We start from the raw sequence: 19,846 nt of genomic DNA on the forward strand, positions 1-19,846 counted from the left end.
GTGCAGAGATGTATGTTAAGTAAAGCAGCACAGACTCATTGCCTCAGCTACATATAGGCCAGTCATGTTTATGTGCCTAGTCACCCGCTTAAGGCTTATTTCAAGCCATAAAAAACCTTAGTATGGCTATTTAGAGACAATAGTTGTACAAGCCTTAATACCAGGGATAGAAAACATATGAAGTAGAACAGTAGAAATGGTAGAACGGCACAAAATCTGGCACCGTTTCATAACACACTGCTGAATGTGAAACATACACTCACTACCAAATCATCTCTGCCATAAATGTGCCTTTTACAAAGCTTTAACATATTGAGTTGTCACAGTAAAAATCATGATCATGTTTATTATTGAGGTCATAGTGGGTTTTAATGATGTACTGGACTACCCTGCACTGGAAACTGTCCCTAAATTTTTTGTGATGAATATGAACTGAGGACATGCAGAATGATTTCAGGCCTAGCTGACAGGAAGGGTCTTTACCAATTAAAACAACTCAAATCCTACATGAAATTAAAATTACATTTTAGAATATATTTTACTTATTTTGTGTTGACTTTATAGACATGAATTCAACAACAACAACAAAAAAAAAATCACACAATTATATCAAACATTAACATCCGAACCAGTTTTCAGGCCTATGATACAGGAAAGGGGGAGGAAAGGCAATGGAAATATCACAGAATTAATCTGCTTTCTAACATACTCTGTAAAGCTAGAGAATCAGTCACTGAATATAAACTGAGCCACAAACCAGAGCTGTACTGTGCTGAGAACAACTGGATGACTGTCTTCTAATGAAGAGATCCTCACTTTGGTTTCAAACCATTTCCTTGCAGACTCTTGTAGCCCTAACAGCAGTTAAGTGACATCAACAAACTCCTTAGCTACTGTGTGGTTTACCACACCTAAACATTTTAGCCCGACATTACTAATTTGTGCTTTAAGGTTTAAAAATAAATAAATAAATACATACATAAAATCAACAAAAACACCCCATCATGGGTGTTACCCAGTACCAACGTTAGACAAAAACATCAAATTGCAAATTCCTCATCAAGAATACTGATTTTTTGTTTTTTGTTTTCCATCTATTTTCAGTGCAGGCGTTTCTGGGCCAATGAAACATGGACCTACACGTGGTGGCCAGTAAATGCCAGTTCCGAGCTATCTGCTAGTTAAAAAGTGAGGCGCTTGATGTCCATATAGCAAACTTTCACATTTCAAAACAACGTGTTAACTGGCTTTTGATTGCAATCATCTCTTCCCTAGTGAGCCCTCATTTTTACTTTTACCTGATGCATCCCAAGCTATGACTCACAGCCTAGGCCAGGCACGCAGAATAAATCTCAAATATGATATGATAACATAACATAACCACGAAGCCCACAGCTTTACAAGATGCCAGCACTGTAGCATATCATGGTATGGTACGAAAAAAACATAGCCAGCGGCAAGGCTTGGTTGGTGTAGAAGCAGATGCTGAATCAAAGATCCACAGGCAGGCTGGCTGACTGGCTGTGCACAACACGCAGATAAAATGTGGCTGCATTTGACATCGATTCAAACAAAGGCAAGAAGAGGCAGATGTACACAGAGATGTTCCCAACGACTAACACAACGCGCTGCAGTTGGACACTTCCCAACCAGGCACCTAACATAACAGAAATGTATGCAGGTTTATCTCCAGTCACAGAAATGTAAAACAGAAAACGTTGTCTTTTGGCATGAAAAGCTAATAGCAGTGGCAAGCTAACAGCAAGTCACCTGAATATCAGACTCCCCCCTCATTAGCTTTGTTACGAGTGGCTAGCCTGCTGGTGGCGGAAAATAAAGAGACAAAAAAACCCCAACAACACACACACTTACCCCTTATTTTCTCTTCTGTTTAAGAGGCCCTCGATGTTTTCTTTTTTTGTCCTATCGCGTCGCTATATGCGAAATTTAACCAAACATGTGAAAAATCTTCCTTTGCTCTCGGACGCGTCCGGCTACGCTAAATTAGAATATTAACGGTTTAACAAAAATCCCAGGTGACACTGGTAACGTCTTCCCTTTAAATCCGCATCCTCGAAAAACCTCTTTCCCTCCGCGCTGCTAGCGGTGCAGCGCGTTACGAAACCAAACCAGGCTCTCTCTTTATTTAGCTTTCACACAGCAAAACGGTCTGCTGGGGGGGAAAACATATACAGGCTGAGAGGACCCCGTTTTGAGGCAGGTATGAGACGGATATCCGCAGCAGCTTCTTCTCCCCCCCACCCCGGCAGCCGAGCATCCGAAGGACCGTCCGTACCTCACTGACTCCAGCTCCCTGTGCTAACGTTCAACAGGGAGAAGAAAGAAAGAAAAAGTAGATGTGGTGGTGGTAGCTAGGGATGTGCGTGGGAGGGGGTTAGGTGGCGGGTGAGTGGGAGGGTGTGTAGGTTGGGTTCTGACCCTTCACAGTCGCGCAGTATTCTCACAGTATCAGTATTCTCAACAATAGCAGGAAGATAATGCTCTGTCCTTGTGTCTGGTGCTGTCCCTGGTGCTAAAACTGAAAGCTTTCACTTTCATATACCGTGCTTTTAATTAGACTCTGTCTATCTACAGTGCTGTGCAAGTGTCAAACCAGCCCCCCATTTCTTTATATTATGCTAGGAAAATTGTAAATTGGAGCATTTTATTGAAACGTGCAATAATTCTTACTAACCTGAAACATAGTTTTAATTCTTCAACAGCGTTTTTAAGGCTTCTTGGACTTCCCAGTGCTCTTCTTTGGATGTTGGCTTCTTTTTGTTGGTCACTTTGTCACGATGATCCCACACTGCTTTGGTATTGAGATCTGGGGAGGCCAATCCATGACTTATAGTAAGCCATGAAGTTTCTATGTAGGTATGCTTTTTTGAAGGGGGGTTAGTTTATCTTTATTAACCCCAAGTTGCTCTCTGATGGGACTGAATGTTAGATGTTAATGTTAGAAAGCACATAAGCATAGAAAGGGCCTTAAATGAATGGGTGAATGACGCTAGTTGTATAAAATTCTCCAATTGACCTGACACTATTTGCTTTATCAGTTCTGACCGGATCCCCACCACGAGCTGAAATGCAGTCCCAAACATGACAGAGCCTCCACTGTGCTTTATGGCTTTATGGCTGTAGATACTCACTGTTGTACCTCTCTCCTGGCCTTCTCTATGCATACCAATAGCAGTTTGAAGTAAAAATGTCAAATGTCATCACTCATTCATCACTCCATAAGACCAGCTGTCACTGATTTTCAGTCCAGCTCTTGTGAAATTTGATACACATCAGCATTTTCTCTGTTTCTCTTCCTTAAGAATGGCATTTTGACATCCACCCTTCCTCTGAGACTGTTTCTGATGAGGTTTTGGTGATCAATAGATGGATCAATTGAAGGGCCAGATGCATCACTCGGGTCCTACGTTGGATCTTTGCTGGATATTTTCCTGTTTCTTAAGTACATGACTTTCAAATGCTGTTTATCTGTTGTAGATAGTTTCTTAGGCCTGCTCTGTGTCAAAGCCAGAGCATATGAACTGAACAGGCAACCAACTTTGACAAGAGGGCATCTGGTTCAAGTCACTTTGCTACTCCATTGAAAAAAAAGTGCTTGCACTCACATACACTTTGTCTAGAATTTATAAGCAAATATGTACAGCAGTATCTGTTACATTTACATTTTAAAGGGTATTACAAGAGTCAGTCCTCTGTGATTACTAAATCTATACACTGTGCCAGTCTGCACAATAAATTTAAGAATAAACAAGCCACTTTAAACCACAATCACAAACTGGTATGCATAATAACAACCATAGACTCATAGAAAAATGAATCCACAGTTATAAAAGTGTAAAAATATCTTTCTTAGATTGCAGAAGCAAATTAGGAGACAAGCAGGAGACACATTTTCTCTAGGCGCAGAAGTGGATCAATAAATCACTCGTGCACAGACACTAGGACAGCTGACTGAGAGCACAGACTATTTTCAGCGCATTTCCATTTCTTTAGCAATTTTCAAGGGATTTACTTGTTTTAAAACTAGCTGCGTAAGCTGACGAAGGCCCTTTTTTAGTTTCAAAGACACATGAGGGGTACTTCCCAAGGTTTAACCTGCACAGGTCCATCTGCACAGTGTCCTCCATTCTGGTTAACATGATTGATGCAGAAGCACTAAACTACCAGTAACTGGATAACTGAATTGATTTCTCACTGCAATCATTTATCAGCACTGTGAGTGTTTAATTTTTTATCACCACTCTGTAGGAATTAATGTAACTTATAGTTGAAGTATGTTAGCAGAATTCAGCTGAGGGAGCACTGTGACCTTTATGGATGGACCTCCATCCAGTGTTTGTCCATAATGCCAAGTACATATCCTTAAACCAAAGCAAGTAATATTTTTTCCTATTAAATTCAAGACAAGAAAGTTGTTTCTACTGTTGTACAGCTGATGCCTCCAAAACTGGGAAACTCATACAACAATAGAGGGGATGTAGCTACACTGTATTTTTTGAGTGAAGTGCCCTTTTAAGGTGGGCTTAAATTCCTTTTATAGCTCTGACAATTCTCCAGTCATTAAGCGAATTATTTCATGACAAAGGGTAAGCATATTCAAATTAATTTTGGTCTATAATTCTCTTATTACTTTAAATGTGTAAAATATCGTTAAATGCTTGGAGTATTAAATGTATAACTGGACCTTAAAGCTTCAGATTCTCAAGGTAGGCTATCGCCTTCTTTGTCAGGATTTCTTAGGATTAGGATTTTGTTCCATATTAATGCACTATACTGCGAGAATACATTTTACACTTTTTGAAATGAAAGACCTATCCTCAACACCACATTCTTAATCTTTATTTTTATATATATTTATTTTTTCTTTTCAGATTTTACTCCAGATTTCACTTAAGTTCAGAGGGTTATCTTCGAGGAACTGCGGTTCTACTAAATAATTCCTGAGACACTATGCAGCACCTGGCTGGTGTGCAACATAAAGCAGGTCATTGAGATCTGGGTTATTCATAAAGCCCCGGAAGATGGTCATGAAAGAGTGTCTCAGCACCATGGGTAAGTGTTTTCCTGTGTGCTTTTTCTCTGCTGCACTACAGTGTGTGCAGTGTCTTAATGGTTACAGCAGTTAGAAAAGATGAACACTCTAGGGAGCCATTCATTCATGTTGGTTCGCTGTTGACAGGAACTGAGGAAGGCACCCAAACTGACACCTAAATCAGTTTTGAGTCTTGGTCTAGGTCCGGCCTATCGACGGGTGTAGCAAAACCAAAAAAGTAGCGGTGGGGATGGGTTTATGGGATGATGGGTCTCTTAGGGAGGGCTCAGCAATTTGAAGAAAAAAAAGCATGCTACTCATTAAAGGCATTTAGTGGTAATGAAAAAGCTCTGCTGTGTTGTTAGAGTAGTTTGAACACTTTGCAGTTTTGCTATGGACGTATTATTGGGGTTTTCCAAACGAGCAGCCTCTTTACAGCTGCAGCTAGAAAGGTTGTTTTTGATTTGCAACATCTTTAACTATATTTAATGCAAAAAAAAGGAAAATTGGGAAACGTTGTTGATTTGAAATTTGAAAGAAGAATGGGGATATAAACCATATGTATTTGCCTGTTTAATGAGATGGCAGTGGGAAGCCATAAAACAGTTGAAATGTGTTCAATAAGTATTCAAGTAGAATTTGATTGGCTTAAAGTAATTATTTTGTGAATTTGGAACATTATGATGTAAGTTTACAGAGGTTTGAGCTTTCACAGTCAGATTTATAATAGAAAACTTATTGTTAACCACACAAATGAGACCATGTCACATCTGGAATGTAATGTAGGGTAACCCTGAGTAAACTGCTCCCTCCTTAGGATGACTGAATAACACAGATAAATGTAAAGAGTAAAAACGTTACCAAATATTTATCTATTAATTAGAAGCTGTTAACAGGTTGGATATAAAACTGCTGAGCTGATAATGCTGTTTATACAAGCTCATCATTGACACCTATCAAGGCACATTTCTCTTTATCTCTAAAATTATTCTTGAAAGAATGTGACCTGTAACTACACAATGATCTTAACGAGCCCTTAAGACACTAGAGTTAAGGTGGATTTAAGTGTGTAAAGGAAACCACGAGTCTTTGACCAGATGCTACACAGCAGTATTTAAGAATAAAAGAAAGCTCCGGGTCTTCAAAAATCACTCAACTGAGCTGCATGCTTGTGCATCAGGAACGATAGCTCTCTCTTTCTCTCTCTCTCTCACACACACACATGCACAGAACCTGTTTACGCCCTCAGTCCTAGTCACCCACCTCTGTTTAAAGACCCACACCCAAGCAGACAGCTCAGCCACAATCCACCATGACAAAGGAAAAGAGCTGAGCGTGGGATATAAGGCTGCCACTGGCTGCCAGAGTGTGTCCAGCACAGTGATTTCTGCAGATTGCAGCAGTTTGAGATAAACCCCCTTCTGTCTGCTCACTATAGATGGGACCTGGGTGGGTGGGGTCATCATTGGTGCGTGCAGTGAGCGGGGTGGTGCTGGAGGGTGGTGTCTGTGTATACACCACCACCCCCACTCCCCATCCAACCTCAAAACAGTCTGTGTGTTTGATTAACACTACCCTCGTTAAAGCTGGGTAATTGAAAGGGGTCTCTCTATGCGCTGCAGCCTTTATAAGCTGAAGAAACAAGACTGAGCCTTTATTCCAGATAGATCATGTCAAACAGATCACAGATATGATATGTACTGCATAGTGTCCATTTTGCAAATTAATTCAACAGCCTCCCAATTAACTGAAAATATAAATTGTAAGAAAAAGGTATATTTGCAGGTACTAATGCAAAATAAGCCTGCAACTCCTGCCCTAAAGGTGCCATCCTTTTATGTCCTACACAACATGAAACATGGAGTGGAGTTGGGTTGCAAAGAGGCTTGCAGACATGGAGCAATTGTAGGTAAGTTAAAGCAAAAAGTAAAAGTAAATGTATCTCATGAGATTCAACTGCTGGTAGAATGATGAGCCGGGACGCTTGAGCAGTGGCCTGCCTACGCTAATGCTATTGTCAGTTTATTTATATTAAATCTTGAAAGTTTATCTATTGATAAACCTAAAAAAAAAAGTATTTTTGCTGTTTCTAATCAGCGCTAGTTTCTGCCTGTATGTCAAAAAGGAGGAAAAGAGGAAGACCACAGTGAAGACTCATCAATATAGTGAAGGTCATGCCGAGGGTTGGTGTGATGATGCTAGTGACAGGGTGACATGGAGGCAGGTGATTCGCTGTGCCAACCCATAAAAGGAGTAGCCAAAAGAAGGAGTAGTAGCTGCCTTTATGTGTGACCAGTGTTGAAAGTATATACAGTAGCTAGAGCGTATAAATCAACCAGCCTTTATCCACAACAGTGCAAACAGATTCTCCAGACAGGTAACAACACATTTCAACCTAGATCATCTTCCCCTTTTTATTCCCTCTTTGCATTAATCAACCTCTAGACTTTGAGCATATTGAAGAGTAAACCACCCTAAATAGACTCACACACTGACATAATTATCCTTAAAAATCTGGTGAGACTTTATGACTCAGCCATATGAGTTTTCCCAGTAAATGTTAAAGAAAAAAATGCAGATCATCTTGCTCTGTAATTGCAAAGTGGCAGATGTGAAATATGCTTGTCATTTCCAAGCATCACCATATGCCGTATTTGTCTCTCCGCCTCCAAAGTCAACCAAAACTGTATTAGACCAACAAAGAGGAAAGTTTAGTAGCTGCAGTCTACAGCCCGCGACACCCAGCGGGTTATACTCCGGTCAGCATGACCCACTAACAGATATTTTTATCTCCAGCACAACTTTTTGAGTTTTCTCCGGAGAACACCTATGCTATTTCTGGTTCGGTTCTTGCTCATCTGTCTTTGCTGTCCCTTTTCTTATCTCTGTTTCTCCCCAAACTAGTTGCTGGAGGTCACCCTGCTGTTCCAGTTTAAAATTATATAATAATTAGACAGAATGAAACCAGGACACCAAGGAACTGCGGTGCCACTATGGTGCAACGTGACTCACAGACCGCACAGAAATTGGGACCGACTACAGGTCTGGACAAATAGGAAGCAAAGCTGAGTGGGGGAGTTGTGACAGTTTTTTGTGGTTTGCAAATCACAAGATAAGCTGTTTTACAGGCAGTTAATGTTTATGAATCCCATGATAATACTGTGGATCCACTCACATTCTTTAGTGTTTCATATAATTTGTGTTTTTAGGAGGTCACAGCGGGCATGGGAGTCTACACATGAGTCAAGGCAAGTCATGATAACTGTGTACTTTTTGCAACCACTGTGTTTATCAGACCAAATCCTTTTGCCAGACAAGCAGACTGAAATAAATCAAAAACTGAAATCGTTAGTAACATTCAAGTTGATGTTTAATTTGTGAATAAAGCACACACAGCATGTTTCCCCCACAAAAATCAAATTAACAAGTATGCAGGAGCAGCTAGACTGAAGATTACTGAAAAAAACATTCAGTGCTGTACATGTACTAGCAGCTCCCTCTAGTGTGGGTTTTATTTGAGTTTATGTTTTATTTTTGCAGGGAAGGGATAGACAAAAGTAAACTCTTTGTAAATGCAAACATTTTAGGAATTAATTTTTGATTATAAATCAAAAAAAGTCAAATGTCAAAGTAATAATGCAATGCAACGTCAAAGTTCAGATTTGCATCATTTATTTTATTGAAAAATAATTAACTTCAGTGACTAAATGAAATGAATAAGTGTGGTCTTCAGTGCATATAGTATTCAAAGGTAGAGAAGTAGGATAGTCAGGGAGATGAAGAAAATAGTGGCAAAGGAAAAGGAGAATTTGGACAGATGGAGGGAATGGGGAAGGTGGGGAAGAGCTGCTGTTTTAAATTGGGCCACTAGATGGCACTGCTCCTTTTGAGGTACCGCTGTGAGTGCAAAGAACGGTAGATTGCATTGACGCCTAGTTTATGAGCACTGGTGTTTGCAGGGAATATAGGTTCATTGTCTTGAGAAAATATCCTTTCAAACTGTGTGTTTTTTACTAATAAGTATTCAAACGCGTTGAATTTGGGAAATACTTGGGGTTCTGTCCTTGAGTGTAACCGTATTTGGGTGGATGTTAATAGAAGTGTGAAAAGCTGAGCATCGGTTGTGAAAGAGGCCACCCTGACCATTTGTCCCTTGTGTAATCCCTTTTCTTGATCTTCTGCATTGCTGCACTGTTGAGATACTTTTTTTTTGCATCCTGACTTAGAATTAAGCCTCACGCAGACACTTCACTATGTCAGACAGAGACGATGGTGACGACCAGGATTTGGGGGAAACTACAGAAAGGAACTCTGTCACTGAGCTTCAGGCCAAAAGATCAGAAATGGGTAATAACTGTTTTGAGTTGTGGAGCTAGCAAGTCATATGTTTATTTGCCATGGGTGCACCACATCCAAGAGCAATGGATGGACGTTCTGTTGACGAGTTTATTGATCAAGTACCAAAGTCTCTCAAAACTAGAAACCTAGGCAAAGATAATCAGATTGACTTCATCCTGTCTCTCCTCAGGGGTTCCACACTTGAAGAGATCTGTTTATGTACCGAGGGAGAAATATTCAGTTTTCTCAGAGAAGCCCAGCACAGCTGTTGGGTACCTTTCATAGTCATCCCCAGCTGGAAGGTGAAGATTTCTTTGAATACTTGCACACACTGACCCATATTTTCCACTCATCCCTTAAACAGAAGCCTGACACAGCATCTGATGCAAAGTTGGCAGCAAGAGAACAGTTTGTGGAAGGAATAAGAAGTTCTGCACAGTGAAGGGAGCTTCACAAGATAGTGAGAGACAAGACAGAGTGAATGCTTTTTTTTATGTATTTCAGTGAGCTGTTGCTTGGTCTCTAGAAGACAAAAGTCTTCTAGTGCCTAGTGGCACTAGAGTTGCTAAGAGCATGACATCACTGGGTGAAAATGTAGTCGAAGGAAGTCCGTCTATGTATGGAAATCAAGAAAAGCCATCTGCTACCTTAGATATAATTGTTGAGGTGGTATGAATGTGGTAAGGAAGAGTGTTACGCTCAGACAAAGATCATACAAAAATCCCAGACCAAAGTTTCACTCCACAGACGATCGAAAGCCTTTTTCAAGTGATTTTCTTCTGAAAGAGTAGTTAGTATATGTCCAAAAGATGAAAATGAGCGAGGTAGGTTAAAGGCTAAGACCTTTTTTGATACAGGGATCAAACTTAGCTGACCTTTTGGTGTTTGCAGTGGTCTGGCGACTTTGGAAAGACTCATGCATGCCGCTGTAAATGCCTTTTAGTCTTTTCATGCTTGTATACTAAAACAACATATTAGTCCACTCATCAACTTTTGAATACCATTTGGCATGTCTTCAGACAGCGTTGCAAAGATTCAGGGACACCGGGTTAAAGTTTAAGGCTGTAAAAATGTTATCTCCCCTGATCTAGTATACACTTTAGAATCAGATCTCAGCTGAGGAGCTAGGCACGGACCCAGCCAAGATAGCCGCTGTGAAGCAGTGGCCAGTACACACCACAGTAGAAGACTGGGGTGATTCTTTGGACTTTATGTCAAAAAAGTTATTACAGGAGGGTTTTTGTAGCTTGAGGGCACTACACGAATACATTAATGTGAGTGTTCGGGAAAATACCCAGCTAAATGGAAAAACCAGTTTGAAAGTGTGAGGACACCAAGAGTTTTTTGAATAGCTGAAAGAGAGGCTTACGAGTGTTTCTCTCCTCGCTTTTGCTGATTTCTCGCTCTCATTTATATTTGAGATGGATGCCAACAGCTTAACCCTCATAATTTCCTCCCGATTTTCATACACCTGGGGTGATCAGGGGTCAAAAATGTCCCCACTTCATTTGAGTGTTTTTTCAAGTATAAAGTATAAATTGTCAATCAATTCAGTGTTACATCTTAGTTTTACTTAAGACCAACACATTAACACAAAATTTACCCAACATTTTACATTTTAGGGCCACCACACCTTGTTTACAAAAAATACACCCTGTTTTTAAGCGAAAATAAAACAAGAAAATTAAATATTTAATTGTTTAGATAATTTTGACTATCTGACTAACTACAGAGTGCTGTATGTTGAACTTCAGTGAGAATTTTTTATTTGAACCATTTAAATTTTTTAAATGGCAGCACATAATAACACCCGTGGTCCTCAGGGGTCAAAAATGTCCCCACTTCATTTGAGTGTTTTTTCAAGTATAAAGTATAAATTGTCAATCAAGTCAGTGTTACATCTTAGTTTTACTTAAGACCAACACATTAACACAAAATTTACCCAATATTTTACATTTTAGGGCCACCAGGCCTTGTTTACAAAAAATACACCCTGTTTTTAAGCGAAAATAAAACAGGAAAATTAAATATTTAATTGTTTAGATAATTTTGACTATCTGACTAACTACAGAGTGCTGTATGTTGAACTTCAGTGAGAATTTTTTTTTTGAACCATTTAAATTTTTTAAATGGCAGCACATAATCACACCTGTGGTCCTCAGGGGTCAAAAATGTCCCCACTTCATTTGATTGTTTTTTCAAGTATAAAGTATAAATTGTCAATCAATTCAGTGTTACATCTTAGTTTTACTTAAGACCAACACATTAACACATAATTTACCCAACATTTTACATTTTAGGGCCACCAGACCTTGTTTATAAAAAATACACTGTGTTTTTGAGCAAAAACAAATTGAGAAAATAAAATATTTAATTGTTTAGATAATTTTGACTATCTGACTAACTACAGAGTGCTGTATGTTGAACTTTAGTGAGAAAGTTTTTTTTGAAGCATTTATAAATTTTATATGGCAGCACATAATCACACCTGTGGTCCTCAGGGGTCAAAAATGTCCCCATCTGGTTTGATTGATACTTAATTAATATGAAGTCGATTTTTCCCCCACTTTTAATTAAAACTTAATTCAAACATTTTTAAACATTTTTTTTATTCCATTTCAAATTTAAGTCTGATAAAAACCTCATAAAAAGAAGTATAAAATATCATCCATCTCTGTGTTTCAAGGTTTTATTCAACTTTATTCCAACTCGTTACCTGACAGTTTTCTATATTTTGGCATGGTGGGAACACCAGGGCATGGGTCTGAGTGAAGGCAAACTTTCATGAGGACAAAGACGTGTCCATATTTGACACAAGTGCAGGAGGAAGCTCAGGTTTATTCCTCTGCACTGGTCCCATCATGGACAGCTTTCTTTCTGCAGTTGCAGGCCAAGGGTCATATACAGTAAACAAGTTGTTACAGGTGATTGTTTTCTTTTGGAAACCTGCAATGTTAGGGACAACTCGCGTGTCCTGACTGCAGGAGACGGTTTGCCATCGTACACTAGCATGTTCCATGTACAGCTGGACCTGCATCACATGCTGCCCATGTTTGTATTTCATAGTTCCCTGGTTTACTTGGATGTTCTGTTGGACAGAGTCCTCTGAAGGAGACTTGGTGCTCATACAGTCACATCAGAACCAGGATCTGACATCACAGCAGGAGACACGCCCACTTGTTCCATACACCTCAAATGGGAGCACGTTTGTGTCATGAACGATGATCATCTATTGTGTCTTTATCAAGAAATTATATCCTTTTTGTGCTTCTATAATTAATCTTGTGTCACCTTTAAAACTTCTCTACCAGACTCAGGATGTCATAAACTGGCTGTAGCGACTCTACTGGATGCACGGCAGTAAGAATCAACACACCCACATACGCCTACAGCTGCATTCGATCCATTTTTCTTCCTCTCTCGTTGTCCCTCCTTTTTTGTCATTGAGTTGGCTGTAGAGCAGCTCATCTGCTGATTGGATGGTTGTTGGTTCAATGTCTGTGTGCTCTAGTCTGGAGTTCTTACCAAGGTGTCCTTGGGCAAGTTACTGAACCCCAACTTGGTCTCTGATGCATCCATTGGCATGTAAACGTTCAAAGGCAGAATACAAGCAGAATACACTGTGTGTAATGCTTTCAGTACTCGAGTAGAAAAGCAACTGAAGGAGTATGGGACCTGGCACATGTGCTTGGACTGTGGTAGATCGTCTTTCTCTGAGGCACATGAGAGACTCATGCATCGTCTGACACTGGGAAGGATAGAAGACCAGATCAATGTTTCCTCACATTACTGCAAATACTCCTCTGTCTCAGCTGACTCCTCTTTCCTGCTTGATTCTTTGTCTTCATCATAATTGAAATGAAAGATGTGTAGTCCTCTGACACATCTTCTATTTCAGTTTCACATTCTGAAAATTCAAGAAACTTCAAGAAGCCCAGTCACTTTCTTTCCAAGCTCCTCAGACTACCATGTCCTGGAGGCCTGAGAACCTACTTGAACATAGTTCAGATTCTTCATCACTTTTCTTCACTTCATAGCCTTCTTCCACTTCTGCAGGTGGGTGATGTGCTTTTTCAGAGAAAGGGTAGCATATGCTCTAAATATTAGCTATATTTTCATTATCTTCTAACCCTGGATCTTCCTGAACATTGATTCTTCCTCCTCATTATACTAGAGGACAATATGTGCTTTGTCCTGCTGGTCATTGCTTTGCACAACATGGTAAAAAAACTGAAGAAAAAAAAAAATTAAGACGGACTTTTGCGAGATCTCGCAAAACAAACTCGGGATCTCGCAAAACAAACTCGGGATCTCGCAAAACAAACTCGGGATCTCGCAAAACTTTTGCGAGATCTCGCAAAACAAATTCGGGATCTCGCAAAATTTTTGCGAGATCTCGCAAAAGTTTTAGCCGCATTCTTCCCATTAGCTCGAAGCTAACGGGAGGTCGAGACCTACTACAGCCGGGAGGAACACCGCTTTCCCGGCACATCGTGCCTCGACCGCCCGGTCAGCTTCGAGCCAGCGTCCGAAGAATGCGGCTAAAACGTTTGCAAGATGTATTCTTATAATTGTTACCTTTTTCTTTTACCCCTGGCTATTTGTGTTCATGTTCTGTTGTTTTGTATACTTCATCTGTTCGTATGTTGTATACTCATTGTTTGTTAAATAAAGTTTAAAAAAAAAAAAAAAAAAAGGAGGGAAAAAAAAAAGGCGGGAAAAAAAAAAAAAAAAGAGAGAAAAAACAAAAAATTTGCGAGACCCTGAGTTTGTTTTGCGAGATCCCAAGTTAGTTTTGCGAGGTCTCGCAAAACTTTTGCGAGATCCCGAGTTAGTTTTGCGAGATCTTGCAAAACTTTTGCGAGATCTCGCAAAAGTCAGTCTTAATTTTTTTTTCTCCCATGTCCCCTGCGGGGCTCCGTACAATACGAAGCACTTTGATGCGACTGTTGTTGTGATTCGGTGCTGTGTAAATAAACTTTCATTGAATATAGAGCACCTGCCTCCTCATTGTGCTGACTGTTGTTATTGTTGTTGTGGTTGTTATGACCTTTGCTTGACCCCACACATCAGTGATCCAAGATCAAAGATGTTTGAAAGCAGTATGTTGTGAAAATACGGCTCTTTGCAACACTTTGTACTTTGGGGTCATTTTTGACCCCTGAGGACAGCAGGTGTTATAAAATCCAATAAAAACCCCATAAATAAATCAAATTACTTAAAACTTATTCCAATCACGCATAGTATAGTAATGAATAACTTCTGTTATTTTCAGACCATTTAATGAATAAAAAACACATTTTTGATAGCAAAAGATTTCTTTAGAGGACAAAAATGACCCATGGACAGCACAAGGGTTAAGACTGGGAGCAGTTCTTTGCCAGGTGCAGGGTAGCAGAAAACATGTCACAGCACATGCCAGTAGGAGACTGAAGAGTGCAGAAAGAAATAACAGAAATTACAGCAACATGAAGTGAGAGCTGCTCGCTCTCAAATGGGCTGTCTGGGAAATGTAAGAAATAACTCTGGCTGCAAATTCACTGTACAAACAGATAACCACCCTCTGCTCCACCTTTTGGGAGATGAAGAGGAGTTTGATGGCTGTATATCCATTTGTAACTTAATCAACTGAGCAACAGCTTTAGTGCCAGAGATAGTAAGCGCAGGCTTAAAGTGTTGTCAGGTCAGGCAAGCTCATGTCATGGCAACTGAGCAAGATAGTCACCTTAGAGACTCCCAGGGCAATACATCCACTCTGGCAGGTTATGCTAAGTAAGAGCTGCAACAGTTCAGGCAGTTTTGAGCCCAAAAGAAAAAGCTTACCCATCACCAGAGAAAAGGTTTGGCTAAACCTTTGACTTCTCTGCTCTGACAGTGGCCCCAAGTCAGGAAAACTGAAGGATTGCTGTATCAAGTAATCAATGATGGGCATTTAAGAGAGTATAGTTTTGTTTACAGGAAGCTGTTCTGGAGAGTGTACAACAGGGACTGGAGTGCACGCAGAATCTGTTAAGACAGATTTGAGTTGGTATGTATGATGAAGTGGATAAATGGGTATAACAGCTATAGAGGTGTGTGCCCAGTTGCCACAGCCCAAAAGACGTGCTCTCACGAACCCTTTTCTAGCCACTAGACCTCTTGATTTGAAGTTCACGCTGACTTTCACATGACCAAATACTGGTACAAGTGCCAAAGTCCTTCTCTGAGAGTGGTTTATTAAGTGGTACTGTGTGCCTGAGAGCATTCAGTTCAAAACAGCAATTTTGAAAATGGGGTTTTTCAGGAGCCGCACAAGTTATATGAGGTCAAGAAAACATTGAATCATCGTCAAGGTAACGCACAGTGGGAACGTTTTAACAGGATGCCTCGCGGCCTATCACGACACAGCTTACTACTGGAGAAGAAACACTGTCGGCCTGAGTATTTTCAAGAACTATTAAATGTGCACAATGGAACTCCCCATGAAACGACAGGTGACTCACCACATTACCTCTGGCTTGGAGTGCAGTCACACCTTCCTGTAGATGCTTTGCTAGGTCAAAAGCAGGTATAGAAATAAGGAAAAGGATTATGGCTCATTTATGTTATCATATTGGTTTTTAGGCTGGACATAATTATTCCACAGGTAACTGGCAAGAGTGTGGTAAACGGGTCCCTAGCTGCAAGGGCACAATCTTAGAGGGGGGTGGCCAAAATTCAGTCCCTCTGGGCGCTGGGGTGTGTGGTGGTAGCAAAGAAAACACAACTTGCAAGGGAGTGTGAGGTCCACAGGATTTGTTCCTTGCCGTGTTGTCTAATTTGTCCAGGTTCATTTGTCCGGCAGCTTATTATGCAGCATGGAGAAATGAAGTTCAAATGTTAGTGCTCTTTGATTTACTGAGTAGAATGAGTTCCTTGTGTTCTCAAAATAATGATCTGTCAAAGGTTCACAGCAGCAGTCGGCTATCCTAGAAAAAATATATCCTAATGCAGTAGTTATTCAAAGTAAGACATGTAGGACACTGGGCTAAGAAGATGAGGTTCAACACTGAGCATGTGGCAGTGTGTGACATTCTCTCGCCCATCTTTCGCTTCATCATCCTACTTTCTCTTCCTGTGTGTTGCCGATGCTGATGTAGAGGGTGCTGACAGTATGCCTTCTTCATCAGAGTCATTCCCACTGCTGGTGGTGGTGTCTGACAGTTCGCTGGAGGGCCTGAATCAGTTATTGGTCATCTGGTCATTGTCGTCATCATCATCCTCTTTTGGCCACTTCCAGGTACCGGGCTAGAGAGCACTAACACCGGGGCATCATCCTCAGAATGATTTTCAGTGTCACGTTCAGCTTCAGATTAATTCCAAATTCTCACCATTACTACCCTCTTCATCGGCCTCTTCCGCAGTATTTTCAGGATTGTCCTCAATAATTATGTTGGAAATGGCATTGTGCTGGAGTTGTTCAGGAAAAAGAGTTCAAAATACAGACGATTTCCTCATTTAACAGGTCACACATTATACCAACCCACAGCCAGCTGACCAGTAGACAAATTTTGTCAATTTCTGCATATCGTTTCACTAAAAGTAATGCCTGGAATATCCTACCCCTATAAAAACAAATAGATAACTATTTTACTGTTTTAATGCTCAGATAGTGGGAAAACACTGGGAAATCTGTGCAAATCTCTGTGCAATCCAGTTGTATCTGAGAGCTAAATCAGTTTAGCTTTCACATTTCAGCAGCAAATTTCCCTTAGTGCTGCCCCTGGCAATAATGTCCACAACACCGAAGGAATTATAGTGACACAAAGAGACCACAAGATGGTGCCATTATTTAGGTAGCTGATAACATTTGTGGGCTTTTAAGTTTAGGATATCATTTTCACCACTTCATGAGCATTTTGCATAGTTTAGCCCTAGTTTAAACTGATTGTGTTTGAAACTTGAGATTAAGATTCAGATAAAAATTAAGAAAATGATTATGGACAAGACTTTCAAGGTTTGATATCCAACATCTGTAGGACCTCATTTGCAGCACTTAGAGGAATGGCTACATTTGTCCTGTGTTACTACTTGAAACTTTTTTATTGAATATAACCAAATCTATCTATAAACACTTCCTGATGCTGCAGAATGTTTAAGCTTACAGTATTTAAAATCTCACTACTAAATATGAGAAGATTGCAGATTGCAATCAACTGAGTTCTGCTGTCTTACTTACCAGTTGAACTGCATAATTAAGTTCGCAATCCGAGCTATGGTGGCCACCGTAGGACAAACACTCTGGGCACCATTCATCTGTATTTACTCTGGAGGACACTGTAAAACTTTGTGAAAGGTGCAGGATACAAGTCAATGACCTAGTAAAGCTCACTTCTGCCTCATAGCGATACTGAGGTGAGTTGTTGAGGATATCCTGAACTTTTCTGTTATTAAGCGCTGCTGTTTCTGCTACGGTTAAGTGCTGTTAGCCTCTGTTAGCTGCTATTAGCTCCTGGTAGCTACTGGTAGCTGTCGTTAGTAAACTGCTGGACATTGTTGAACTCACACACTTATTGAAAAACAACAATCTTAGGTTATAACCAGCTTTTGTTGTAGTTAAAATGGCTTGCTAATGAAATTATCAGAATATTTGTAAAATATAAAACTTTAAACTTAAATGCTTATTTTGTTAAATATAATTCGGAACATTTGTTCCAATTCTAAGGAGTTACTTCTCCATCGTACTTATTTTGTGTGAGGATACAATAAAAATCTTGCTTGTGCTATTAAAAATGGTATTGAGTATTAAGCATTTTCCTGGTTTACAAGTCTGAAATTCTAGCATCGGGAAAACCCCAGTTAGATCCCTGACTTTAGCTCACTTGAGGTGAGGAGGAAGAAGATTGGCAGGTTTGTACACACATATAAAAATGCATTTAGATTGAACTGTATTCAAGTTGGTGGGGCAGCATGATGGCTTCCACAAGCCCACTCCTATGTTTTTTTTATGAATTATTTCTAAGCTCATGAGAATAAGCGGATGTAATTACACACTAATTAAGGTGCATTTATGAGTACAACATTCTATTTTTCTTTTTAAATAAACTCAAAAATGATCTGACTGTACCTTTAAAATGTGAAATCAGTACTGTGTGTGGAGGAAAAAAAAGCACATGAACATAAATCTAATGGAAGATCTTGGGAGACTCTGCCATGCACTGGGTTTATTTGCTTTCTAGGCGTGCTTGAAAGGCAACACTGAATCATCCACAGTCCGGTCCGGCATATTTCTGAACATGACTGTGGGAGAACTTTGTGCCTCCCTGCCTGAATGTGTCTGTCTGAACTTAAAGCATTGCTATTTTCCACATATCTTCATATGTGTGGACAAAAAACACATTTCCCTCAAACAGAAGAAAAACAAATGCATGAAAGGTTGTCATTTTTTTAATCAAATTCTTCTTATCACAACAGCATCTTTGGCTTTCTAAATACTTTAATGCAGTGTTTAATGGCAATAGGTGTTAAACTTGCTTGATTTCTTTTTCAGAATAAGCTATATTTCGCAAATATTTCCACTATATTTATTGCTAAGTGCATGAAATGTTTTTATCAAGCTTAAGTCCACTTAGGTGCACATGTCAAATTATACAAAAACCTCAGGTTTCTCATATTTTACATAAACAAATAAAGAAGGGGAGGACAGGGACCAATCCACGAAACAAACTGTACAAAAAAACAATGTCAACAACGTGTGGCAAGGAAATAAAATTCAGATGACTTAAACATGAAAGAATGTGGATGCAACTGGGAATGTAAATGGGAATACCACAAGGCATTCCTACAATATACAACTACTGAATAGGTTAAAGACAATTATAATACCATTGAAATGTTTGAAACTCATTTCCTCATTGTTTGAATCAAAAATTCAAAAGAAGATAAAAGCAACTGGGAGGTCAATGACAAAAATCACAAAATGCACAATTTAAACTACAAAAACAGTTCGAAATAAAAAAATAATTACAAAATACTTTTAGCGCACAAATAAACAAACATATTCCTTATCTGTGTTGCAGATTTTTTTAAAATGTGGACTGGCCAATGAAAAGGGGGCTGACAATGATATGTTTTGTACATTTTATATTGTTATGACGTGGCTCCCGATGACAACATGTTTGTATGTTTACTGCGTTCACACAGTCCCATGTATGTACCATGAGAGAGGAGTGTAAGAGCTGCACGTGCTGGGTTGTTTGTGCACGCCGCGTAGATGGGGAGAGACGTAGCGGCACGCAGAGCAACGCACAGAGGTTACCGAGTTCTGCGACGGATGCACACGTTTGGCCTACGCGTGTGCACAAAGCCTTGCTTGCACAAGCACTTGTACGAGCCAGAAGTGTTCACACAGCGAGCGTTCTTGCACGGACTAACACGGACATCTGGTTCTGCACACTCGTCAATGTCTGGAACAAAGAAAAACAAGTATTCATTAGT

General features: G+C 39.9%; 2 protein-coding genes across 4 annotated transcripts in view; both read right to left on the reverse strand.

Annotated features, from left to right (window-relative positions):
* Positions 1 to 2,364, reverse strand: part of sptbn2 (spectrin, beta, non-erythrocytic 2) — a 51,252-nt gene extending 48,888 nt beyond the window's left edge. For all 3 annotated transcript variants that reach the window (XM_087847235.1, XM_087847233.1, XM_006802226.3), the window contains exon 1: positions 1,873 to 2,364. The gene's annotated coding sequence lies outside the window, so the exon portion shown is untranslated. The remainder of the gene's footprint in view (positions 1 to 1,872) is intronic.
* A 16,416-nt stretch (positions 2,365 to 18,780) lies between these two features.
* The window catches only part of ltbp3 (latent transforming growth factor beta binding protein 3), a 40,643-nt gene continuing 39,577 nt past the window's right edge, over positions 18,781 to 19,846 (reverse strand). The window contains exon 29 of the mRNA XM_087847236.1: positions 18,781 to 19,815. Coding sequence (XP_087703362.1) covers positions 19,664 to 19,815 — 152 coding nt within the window. The 3' untranslated portion in view covers positions 18,781 to 19,663. The remainder of the gene's footprint in view (positions 19,816 to 19,846) is intronic.

This window comes from Neolamprologus brichardi, chromosome 10 (genome assembly GCF_056152115.1).
Source record: "Neolamprologus brichardi isolate AB-2024 chromosome 10, ASM5615211v1, whole genome shotgun sequence".
NCBI lineage: Eukaryota > Metazoa > Chordata > Actinopteri > Cichliformes > Cichlidae > Neolamprologus > Neolamprologus brichardi.